General features: G+C 31.9%; 2 protein-coding genes across 4 annotated transcripts in view; one reads left to right on the forward strand and one right to left on the reverse strand.

Moving 5' to 3' along the window:
- LOC147006434 (uncharacterized) overlaps nucleotides 1-1,350 on the forward strand; it is a 2,548-nt gene extending 1,198 nt beyond the window's left edge. Inside the window, exons 1-3 of the mRNA XM_085868813.1 lie at nucleotides 1-388; nucleotides 485-679; nucleotides 776-1,350. The exon at nucleotides 1-388 is cut by the window's left edge and continues 1,198 nt beyond it. Of these exons, the coding sequence (XP_085724939.1) occupies nucleotides 275-388; nucleotides 485-679; nucleotides 776-946 (480 nt within the window). The 5' untranslated portion in view covers nucleotides 1-274 and the 3' untranslated portion in view covers nucleotides 947-1,350. The remainder of the gene's footprint in view (nucleotides 389-484; nucleotides 680-775) is intronic.
- LOC147006433 (serine/threonine-protein kinase par-1-like) overlaps nucleotides 1-12,111 on the reverse strand; it is a 112,376-nt gene that overhangs the window by 13,367 nt on the left and 86,898 nt on the right. The gene's annotated exons all lie outside the window — the stretch shown is intronic.

The following is a 12,111-nucleotide window of genomic DNA, read 5'->3' on the forward strand; positions in this document are numbered from 1 at the left end:
GGCAATGGTGTGCTGTGTGCTTGCCTGGAACTCTCTGTCTTGTATGGAACTAAACCTTCAAGTTGATGAACTGGATTCAAACCTCTTATCTGTTGAGGTAAGATTTTTATTTTCCTATTTTCAAACTTTGATTGAAGCATACTCATTTAATAATTAAATAACTTAATTAATACATTATTATTTTCTCTCACAGGAAATTGTATCTGAAATACGAAATGAAAATACTGCTTTTGCTACAACTTGGGGCGAAATTGTTGGCTTGGTTGAAGACCTTATGAGCGACCAAGACCTTGAGTGGGATAACTTTGGTGTTCCTTGGAACTCTCTGTCTTGTATGGAACTAAACCTTCAAGTTGATGAACTGGATTTAAACCTCTTATCTGTTGAGGTAAGATTTTTATTTTCCTATTTTCAAACTTTGATTGAAGCATACTCATTTAATAATTAAATAACTTAATTAATACATTATTATTTTCTCTCACAGGAAATTGTGTCTGAAATACGAAATGAAAATACTGCTTTTGCTACAACTTGGGGCGAAATTGTTGGCTTGGTTGAAGACCTTATGAGCGACCAAGACCTTGAGTGGGATGACTTTGGTGTTCCTTGGAACTCTCTGTCTTGTATGGAACTAAACCTTCAAGTTGATGAACTGGATTCAAACCTCTTATCTGTTGAGGTAAGATTTTTATTTTCCTATTTTCAAACTTTGATTGAAGCATACTCATTTAATAATTAAATAACTGAATTAATACATTATTATTTTCTCTCACAGGAAATTGTGTCTGAAATACGAAATGAAAATACTGCTTTTGCTACAACTTGGGGCGAAATTGTTGGCTTGGTTGAAGACCTTATGAGCGACCAAGACCCACAGAACGAGTTCGTCCTTGATGACCCAACCAAAGAGTTATACCTTGGAGACCAGCAAAATCCTGAAAAATAGTTTTACAGCAATAGTACTCATTGTGAGTTATCAAGACAATACCCACTGAACAAGTTATACGTTGATGAGCCAGAATACAAGTTTTACCTTGGAGACTCACAAATTTTGAAAAAATCAGTAAATGAGTTCTGCCTTGATGGTTTAAATAACTACCTTGGAGACTCAGGAAAAGGGTTCTGCCAAGATGGTTCTAAATATGGGAACTACCTTGGAGACTCACAAATTTTGAAAAAATCAGTAAATGAGTTCTGCCTTGATGGTTTAAATAACTACCTTGGAGACTTGGAAAGTTGGGGTTATTTTGAAGACTTGTAATGCTACCACTCTTTGGGATTTAAACCTATCAAGAAAGTTCTTACTCCCTCTTTCTATGTCATCAAACCTGAAAGCCTGAAAAGACAGAATTGGAAGAAGAGAAAAAAAAAAACGTAAAATATATATATATATATATATATATATATATATATATATATATATATATATATATATATATATATATATATATATATATATATATATATATATATATATATATAGGTGGAAATCTCATTTTGAAAAAGACTGTGTTGGGTGAGGATTGAGTTGGGGTTGAGATTTTGAATGTGAGGGTTGGGGTTGAGATTTTGAATGTGAGGGTTGGGACACACACACACATACACATCAACAAACAAAAGTTAAGCCTTGACTATTCAGTTGAGGATTCTGTGTTTGGGGTTCACAGATCTAAGAACGTCCACCCCTTGACACACATTATATACTGTTATACACCTCGGACTTGGCCCTCGAGTGTCCACAACGGTGTATAGTAGGAGGGAGTGAAGCGCCAACCTATTGCTCCCATTGCACACACACACACACACACACAAACAAAAGTTAAGCCTTGACTATTCAGTTGAGGATTCTGTGTTTGGGGTTCACAGATCTAAGAACGTCCACCCCTTGACACACATTATATACTTGTACACCTCGGACTTGGCCCTCGAGTGTCCACAAAGGTGTATTATCTGCTTAGTTTTGTCTTTTGTAATTCCTGTGAATAAAATGAACCTAAAATCTCTTTCCCTTCCAAATCATATATTTTATAAGTCCAAGGAACTGTATCTATTACATCAACAATTTTAAAAAGTTCTTTCGTCCATCGTTCAGTAAAACCCTTTTCAAAATGAGATTTCCACCTATATATTCTTACGATATCAGCAACTTTGAACTTAGGTTTTCTGACATTAATCTCTTTTTCATATTTTAATTTTGTAAATGTTTCTGATGGTTTCATATTTGTTGACGTGTGAATCATGTCATTATACTTATCCACAATATCCTGAATAAAAGATGACCATTGTTGTGAACCGAGTTGTGTGAATTTTTTATATAGTCTCTCTTTTAAGGTACGATTAAAACGTTCAACAACAACTGCCTTCCCTTCATTAAAGGTACTGTATAATGTAATACTGTTATTTTTTAGAAAATTCATAAATGTCTTGTTATAAAACTCTCTACCCTCATCAGTCCACAATTTTTTAGGTTTTCTCTTACTTTTATTGAATATCTGTTGAAAAGCTAACATAAGAGTATTACCTGTTTTGTTTTTTAAAGGGACAACCCACGCATATCTACTCCTCAAATCAATAACGGTTAAAGCATACTTGTACCCCTTATCATTATTGAGTTCAATCAAATCAGCAGACCAGATATAATCAACTTCCTTGGAATAAACTTTCCTTCTCTGAAACTTTGTGAATATTGGTTTATGTAATTCATCAGCTAATTGCTCTTCAGTCTTAATGGCATCATTAGAGCCTATAAGTTTTTTGAATTTCCAAGTCCAAGTTTCAATTTAGCACTAATCATCTTCTTCACGATGAACCTATCAACTTTTTCTCTCAAGGTTGGATTTTGCATCAGAGACAAATTATACAACATTTCTCTATCGGCTTCATGCTTTTCTTCCAACGTTGTGGTATTCCCATAATCAATATCGTGTCTCATGCACACTTCATCAACTCTATTGATTGGTTTACTCCAGGATTTAGGATTGTCTGCCTCATCTAATCTTTTATCCAAGTTTGTGCCTGGACCACAGAAAGAATACCCTGGAAGATGTAATTCCCCTGGTATTCCAGTAGTTGTAAATTTACTTCCTGATAAAAACTTTTGTATATCTCCTCCGAGTTTGTGTTTGGAGATAAATTGATTTTTTTTTTTGAACCACACACCGAACATATACCTTTTTGTATAACCCTGTTATTTTTACTTTTAATATATGAAATATTTTTAGTATTAGTTTTCTTTTTACATTTGAGACAATAACTCATTTATTTATGAGAAAAATTCCTGCAGAGTGCAAAAACCTTTTTAGTTTCCAACATGCACATTTGAATCTTAATTTTTAAAACATAAAGAATCCTTAGAAATGCCTTCACTCTCTCCTCCATTTATTTAAGAAAAAAATGAAAAACTTTAATTAAAATCCATATCTTGTCGATGCTAATAGTCCTGTCGAAAGTATTGCAAATAGACTTGTCAATTCTTTGTTTTCCTCCTCGGGGGGTTGAGTTATTTTCTGTAATACCACCAATCTTTTTTTAATCTCACTGGTTTCCATATTTTGATATTTATTTTGTCTCGCTCTTTCCTCACTCTCCTTCTCCCTCTCCTTCTCTCTCTCCTCCTTCTCTTTCTTCTCCCTCTCCTCCTTCTCTCTCTTCTCCTTTTCCTCCTTCTCTTTCTTCTGCCTCTCCTCCTTCTCTTTCTTCTCCCTCTCTCTTCTCTCTTTCCTCCCTCTCTCTATTCTCTCTTTCCTCCTTCTCTCTCTTCTCCTTTTCCTCCTTCTCTTTCTTCTCCCTCTCCTCCTTCTCCTTTTCCTCCTCTTCCCTCTCTTCTTCAACTCCTTCCTCATCCCTTACTATCCTTGAATCGTTTACACCCCATAGAATATTATACATATATTCATCAGGATTTCTTGTTATTCCTGTATCCAAAATAATATTTTTTACAACAGGAAACCAATAAAATTTCTTTTGAATTTCTAAAAGAGCCTTACCTTTTCTTAACCTTATAATTTTTTCATTATTTAACATTCTAATTAAATCTAAAGTTGTCGGTTTATCAACATCAGCATAATGCCAATCTTTTATTGAAAATACCTCATTCTTATGTTGTCGAACATATTTATTAAAATAACGAATACCCTTTTCTTGAAGGTATGCTTGGACACAGAAATGATAATTTTCTTGAAGCCTTCTTGCTGTCATTTATGTATTAGAAATATATGTTAGAATAATATTATGGCACGAAACACCTCCCCATCTTCCCATAGTTAAATCATTTTGTATTTCCTTACTTATTATATATAATCCTGTTTTTTCTGTTTTCATGAGATAAACAAGGGCAAAACCATTATTATATTTACCCTTATTAAATTCTTTTATTTGTTGTTTACTAATCGTGGCTCCACAAAACTCATTCTCGATACCAAGTGCATAATATTCTTCCTTACGAGACTGATTTAATTGTTCCAGGTCTTCGAGGTTAATTTTAAATGACCAATTATACCCTAAATCATTCATATCATACCCCCATTGTTCTATTCTCATACAAACGATACGCCCTTCTTTATAAAAATTTATTTTAATTCGAACTGTGAATTCTGTATGACCTGGAGATAATATCAACACTTCTGTATCTTTGGAATACACAGCCGTTTTATTTAAGTATATATATTGTGATAAATCACTTAATCTCACCAAGTCATTCGCGTCAGTCGGGCTTGGATAATTTTTTAATTTATAAGCATTTTTCATGTAAATATTTTTGTTTATATTATATTTATGTCGTTCAGCCTGTGCCTTTGTATAATAATTTGATAAATCAATATCCAGTTCTTGAGATACACCAAAGATAGAACCATCTTTACCAACATAAGTCATTTATATTAGATTAAAAATAATATCATAAAATTTTTTATTTTTGTTGAGTTGAAATAACACATATAGACATAATTGACCACAACACTTGGAATTTATATTAATTCTTGGACTTGAAATGTTTGATAAACACCATTCTGTAAGAATTTTATGACTTCAACAGGTGGTGGAAGACCAAAACTATCAAAATAATATTTGTCTTGACTTTTAAAAATACAAACCCAATGAGTACCGTTCCCATCATTATCTTCTAAGTTCATAATAATATTCTTTGTATGTTTCGGCACATTTGTTAATTCATCTCTCATACAAATAACCACATTATGAATTTTTAATTTCTTACAATATTTGGCAAGTTGTAAATTTGATGTTGTATTCTTTCCAAATTCTTTCAACCACTCATCAATGCTCATTTATTTATTAGAAAGATATAATCCATTACCTCTTTTTGTTAATTTTACACCTGCTTGTGCTATAGAAGAAAGCATATCTCCAACTAACAATCTCGCTTTATCAGGCAGACCTTCAAGTTTTTCAGAAAAATCTACAATTACACCACTTCCACTAATTTGTTTCTCCAACTCTTTGTTATGTCTTTCCAATTCTTTTTGAGCCTGGAGTTGAGCCTTCCTTTCGTTGGCAGTTTTCACCGCTGTTGAAATACCACCCGTCAATGCTCCAACCGCACTTAAACCAGCAAATAAAGGAATTAGAAATGGGAGAAATCCTCCACTCGTCTCTCTTATTGAATATTTTTTCAACATTGGTTTTGTCATTTTAATTTTAAGTGAGCCAGTGTCATTCAAGATTTTAACCTGTTCTCTTGTGAGCAAAACATCAATTCTTACTGCTCCTTTTCTCTGAATTGTATTAACGTTAATCGTACAAGGCTTTTGATTTTGAACACAAGATGATAGTTTATGAAGATTGATTTGATTAACATATACCCCAGTTGGTACTTTGCCACTCATTTATTTAACAAAAAATTATGTGAGACTAATCATCACACCATTATCTGTATTAATCTGCAATTCTGTTTCTTCCAAAAGCAAACAATATGTATCAACTTCTTCACTCTCTCCTCTTTCAATGTATAGGGAAGTATCCACTCGATTAGACTTTATAGTTTCCTTTTGAGCGCTCAGGCCAAACGCATAGATTGTATACAAACTTTTAAATGCTGTCATATCTAAAATAGGTTCTTTATTTCCATTACTTTCACACACCTTTTGGTAAGACTTGTATGCTTCAGCAAAATCATTTTTTTCCCAATTAATTTCCAATCTATCTCGTGGATAAAATGTTCCATCTAGAGAAACGCGAAGTTGTTTCACCTTAGCATTATCACTCAATGCATTATTCTTATCAGTCGCAGTATCACCATCTGGCTTTTTAAAAATCATCCACAGATATCGTGGCTTTCCTTCCAGAACACCCAAATTCCACGTGTAAGTAGTTTGATTGAGTTTAACGTGTTGACATCTTCTTTTGAGGTATGATACACTGAGTGGTTTCTTTGAGTTAAGTCTTCGATTCAACATCTCTTCTGTTTTAAGATTAGGAGTATATTCACTGATATACCAACTCATCTCCTCAATTACAAATTTATTCTGTTCACCAAAAGCACTACCAACACCAAAAAGCAATCTATTTTCATTATCATTCCTTTGTAGTTGAAATCTAATTTTAAGACCATACAGAACTTTATCATAATCACAAAATCCAAATATACCTTTAAGAGGAACTGCCACAGTAAAACTATTTTCTGCTTTTGTATCATCATTATACATTCCTTTCCTTTGAATATATCCAGGGTCTGTGTTTGTTCCCGTTGACATATCAGGAATAAAACCTTCGACAGACCCCTTTCCCATTCTATCACTGAATGCATAGAGTGTAAATTTCATCATTTCAGATACAGCAGAGACATAATCAACCGCTTCAACTTCTTGTGTTCCAATATACAATCGCACACTATCAAACATTTTCCAGAAGAAATCATTTACAAGTGTAGCGTTTGTGTTATTCCCAGCCTTAGTGAATTTAAATTTACACAACAAGAAACTTTCGGAGAGATTCAAATAGGTTTGTTGATTATTTATTTCAAAACTTTTTGTACCATTTGTATTCCAGTCTGTTCCAGTTATTGCATTTACCTTGAAGTAATCTTCTTTTTTAGTGGAGTTTGAGATAATAATAGTATCATCCAAATCATAGATACTATCAATTGCTTCCATACTTGTATTTATTTAGGAAAAAAGATGTTAAAACTTTTGAAACCCTGATCCAAGTATTTGAATTATTTTCTGTCGTTCTTGGGGGGACAACTGAGTTTTACCTTTCTTAATTTCTTTTATTGCTTGTAATTTATGAGATTCCTTCTGAGCATCTTTTATACTCTTTACAGCACCTGCTACATTTCCCACAGCAGAAGCAGTTGAACCAATTAGGTCTTTATGTTTAAGAATAGTTGAACCAATACCCATGAGAGTATCAATTATCCCATCTCCTCTAAATTGATGTCCGACACCCCTTTGTCTCTTAGGTTTATAGTATCCTCTACCAAGATACATACCTTCACCCTTGTAGTACGGGGAAAGGAACATCCCATCCCCTGTAATTATTTTATATTTTCCCAACTCGTGTTTCCTCACAATAACCATCGTATTTATTTATTGGAAAACTTCACGGAGGTGAATTCTGATGGATATAACTTCTCCATTAAAAGAAATCACACGATTATCTTGGTCGGTTATCCTAAAATTTACTCTGTGTATGGTTTTTCCTGACACAGGTAGATAAACCAAATTTTTAGGTTCCATATTGAATTTATAACCAATTGGGGTTGAGTATGCGCTGAATGAAAATATTGTATTTGTTTTTTTTCCATCATTATAAGCACCATCAATCAAATCACAGTGAATTAACACCGAATTTATTCCTGAGGATATTTGAATGACATTATCACTGTAAAACATCCCATTAGTTTCAATCTTTTTTGAGGAGAAACCCAATAACTCTCTAAATGAATTATCAATTGTGAAATCAACCTTGTAGTTATTTTTAACTTTAATCGTTGATTTTGAAGTATGTTTTTGAATGTTAATAACAATATTTTTTGGTTCATCACCCTGTTCTTTCATAAGACGAGCAATTTCGGAAGATATTTGAGAAATCTCGTATGCTCCGGGTGAGACTGTTATCGTTTTGTATCCACTTCGCGGATTATAACTAAACTTGTCATTTTTCTCGGTTATATTAAATAAGGTATTATAAGTTTCCATGGACAATAAAGATGCCTCATATTCTTTTGTTGTGTCAAGTTGTAGTGGATATGGGAATGAAGATGTGTGGTCGCTTGTTGTGAAATTAAAACTCAGGATTGTGCTTCTCATCTTATTTAATATGAGATAAAATGTCTTTATATTGAGATTTATTAATTATTTTCATGTTCATCAACTGGTCTAAAATGGCTGATGCTTCATTAAAACAATTGTTATTTCCAGCCTTCTTACTGCCTAACAACAATAACAGTCTATTAACTAATTGCGATGGGTCATTTGGAAGAAAACTAATACCTGAACCAAGGATACTTAAAGCCTGAATAATGTGTTTCTCCTTCTCATTCTTCCTACTTTTATCAGAAAGAATAACCTTATAATTTAGAGTGTTCAGCAAATCAATATATACTCTATCATCATTATTTTCCATATCCAATGGTTTATCAATATACTTTGATTCATCCCTCACAGTTGAACCTTGTCTTCCATCTTTTGTGAGAAGAAACATTAATCTCGGAGTTAGTTTAACAGGGAGTTGAGCAGAACTTAAGAACCTTAATTCATCATTAAATATCAATACCTTTTCTTGAACAAGATGAAATATTGCTGGTTGTTCTGTTGGAATGAGTCCTGCTTTGGTTTTTGAATCCGCTGAATATTCATTGTTTTGAATAGCATTCACAATATAATCAGGCGGTTGATTAATCTCTTCCAGTTGTTGAAATAAACCTTCATCATCATATTCTAATTCTCCTAAATGCTCTAATTCTTCCTCCGTCATTTGACTGAAATATTTTAACATTTGAAGCTTTCTGGGAGTATATTCTACTGTGGGAACTGTGGAAACATCTTTCATTTTTTCTTGGGAAGTTTTTAAAAGTGGTTTAAAAAATTTCTCTTGTTTTCTTTCAAATGCTTCTTCGCCCGTTAGTTTCTGTCTGCGTTTCTTCTTTATGTCTTCCTGTTGTTTTACAACTTTTGAAACCAACTCTTGATGTTCCTTAAATCTTCTTGCTCTTTCTTTTGTATCCATTTATTTATTGTAAAATATCATTTAATGAATTGTAAAGATTAACAGGGAAATTTTCCTTTTCTTCATCATTCAAGTGGATGTGTTCAAATAAATCCTTTTCTTTAAATATTTCATCAAATTCTTTATCAACATTAATGCGAGTTGTAATTTCTTCTTCACTAATACTTGCATCTCTGCTTTTCATACGTTTGCGTTGAGTTTCTTCATCAACATCAAAACCGAATGATAAAATCTTCACTCCGCTCAGATATTTAATAATTTGTCTGGTTCCTTCTGGATTAGTTTCTAATATCCCAACACCACCAGATTTTAGTTTCCTTAACTCACTCTTACAATGTGAATATTTTGTTGTACCAAGAGAAACCTCCTCAAATATTTGTCCTTCATTCCTCAATCGCATATGTTCCTCCACTGAAATATAGTGATAATCTTCACCTTTTATTTCTCCAGGTCTTATTGCTCTAGTTGTTGTTGATACAATGCGTATCACGGGGTGTTTTTTAAGTAAATTTACAATATTCTCATTTGTACTACACAAGAACCTTGATTTATGAAAGTTTTTTCCAGAAGCAGATTTACCCACAAGATTTATAATAATAGTTGTCATTTATATATGTAATTGTTTATAAAACAAAAAAATATATCCCTTAATATCTCATCTTGTTTCACAACAATATATTTATATTTTTCAGTCGTGTGCTTCATGTAATCCTCAAATTTCTTTTTACTACATAATGTAGAACAATTATCTCTCCAAAAATTATTGATATCTATTGAATTTAACTTGAATAAAATAAAAGTATTAGCATTGTTTCTGATGGAACGACGAGGAAGTTGAAAGTACGATTGACTAAGATAAATACAATTACAAGAAGAATGTCTCCCTCTTGTGTAGTAGCTGTCCATTACCGTTTGGTTTCTCTCATTAACACAATCATCAAAGATAACGAGGTTCTTTTTTGATTTATCCAAATCTTGGGGAGACGGTATATCATCCGTATTATCACTAAGAATACAAGTTATAGGATTTGATTTCTTTTTACATCTCTGTGTATCACAAAATAGTTGAATTATATCTTCAATGTTATAATCATTTAGGTTTTTTTGACTTTTAAATAAACCAATTATATCTTCTTTTTGAAGACCAGCATTAAAACCTTGTGAGAGTAGTTGATACTCTGGTTGAAAACTCAACTTTGTGAAAATTATTAAATTATCATAATCTAAAAAGTTGGGAGTGAGGAGCATTTTTAAAAGTAAGCAGGTTTTTCCACATCCACTTGAACCAACTATGAGACATCTTAATGAATTTGGGAGATTTTTATGGTTGTTAAATTTTATCTTATTTTCCCAAATAGGTAAAAAATCATTCATTTATATATTTGAAAAACAGGTTATTTAATTTATTATTGGCTTTTTTAGAAACTCTATATTTTATCCTAAGTTCAGGTTTAATTTCAAGATAATCCATTATTTTATTTATACAATATCTTGTGTTGATATTTCCCTGAAAATTACATCCATGAATAATATACAACAACAATCCTTTGAACATTTCTCTTATACATTCAGTTTCTTCCCTTGTAAGGAAAGGTGTGTTATCACCCTCATACTTTACATTCATTTCTCTAATCAATCTTGTAAAGTAATTCATTTTTGGTGTAAATCTAAAAGAATTATTTTCCTTTTTATATTTTTTATTATCATTAATTAGAAGATAATCACAGAATATACATTGTTTATAGGCTTTTGACTCTGTGTTTAATCCCCGTCTTTCACACGCAGGACAATTCTCAAATTTGTCATATGGAGAATCAGGAAAGTCTAGCATATTTATAAAGTAAAACTTTACTTAAACTGAAATTCATCTATACTTTCAGTTGTATATTACCATCGATATCGATATACTTTTTTTCATTATCAGATTCAACGACATTTTTTATATTAAAGGTAATTTTAAAATTATCGTTAACTACTATTGAACGAAATGTCATTTCACCTGATATATTAACATCCTTTATTTCATCAGGATTTACATCTTTAGGGTTGTTGAAAAAAATACAAATTTCTCCTTGCATATTACAGATGGTCTTATCTTTTCTTTCTAAAGCTTCATCCATAAGGTTTTTGTTTTTTGATACTTTTTCTTGTTTCATTGCTTTTTCTAGTTTTGAATATATTACTAGAAGGAGAGGAGAAACTTTTGTTAGAGATACTTTAATTGATGTTCTACCAGGTATACTAAAAGCCCTTCCACTGAAGGAAATTGAAGAACTCATATTATTTACCATAATAGTTTTTATCCAATAGTTGTTATATTTATCTTTGTTCAATTTTACATCCTTGACATATTTCTCAGTATCTTTAACAGATGAAGAGATTGATTGAAACTTGTCTTTTGTGTCTTGAAACATTGTATTTATTAAGTGAAAAAGTTGGAGGATAAAATGTTTTTAAGCACAGATTCACCTATAAATTAAACAAAATTTTCATCAAGAAAATTTTAGTTTAAGCAAAGTTTTATTCTATAAATATGGTGAATACAACGTACTGCGATGTTTGTAATCACGAATATAAACATTATAGAAAACACCTCCGAACCAACAAACACACGTTTAATCTATTTCATCAAATATCTCCTCTTGAGTTGGAAAGAAAACATTGTGATATCTGTTCAAAGGATGTTTTGAAGAGTAGTTATAATAAACATCTTCAATCACAAAAACACAAGAAAAATGAGTTTAAAGTAAAGGGAGACTATTATATTGAAAACACTGATGGGGCATTCAAAGGGCATATAAAAATAAGGATTTTTCAATTTGGAGAACCCGGTCCATCATCAATAGCTGAATCAATTGAAATAGTGAAACCTGATGTTGAAAAATTTATTAAAAAGACATTAAAAGAAATGAAAACTTTAAAGTTTTA

The sequence above is a fragment of the Eptatretus burgeri genome, unplaced genomic scaffold, assembly GCF_056783735.1.
Source record: "Eptatretus burgeri isolate ZD-2024b unplaced genomic scaffold, Ebu_testis_v1 Ebu_testis_scaffold_3176, whole genome shotgun sequence".
NCBI lineage: Eukaryota > Metazoa > Chordata > Myxini > Myxiniformes > Myxinidae > Eptatretus > Eptatretus burgeri.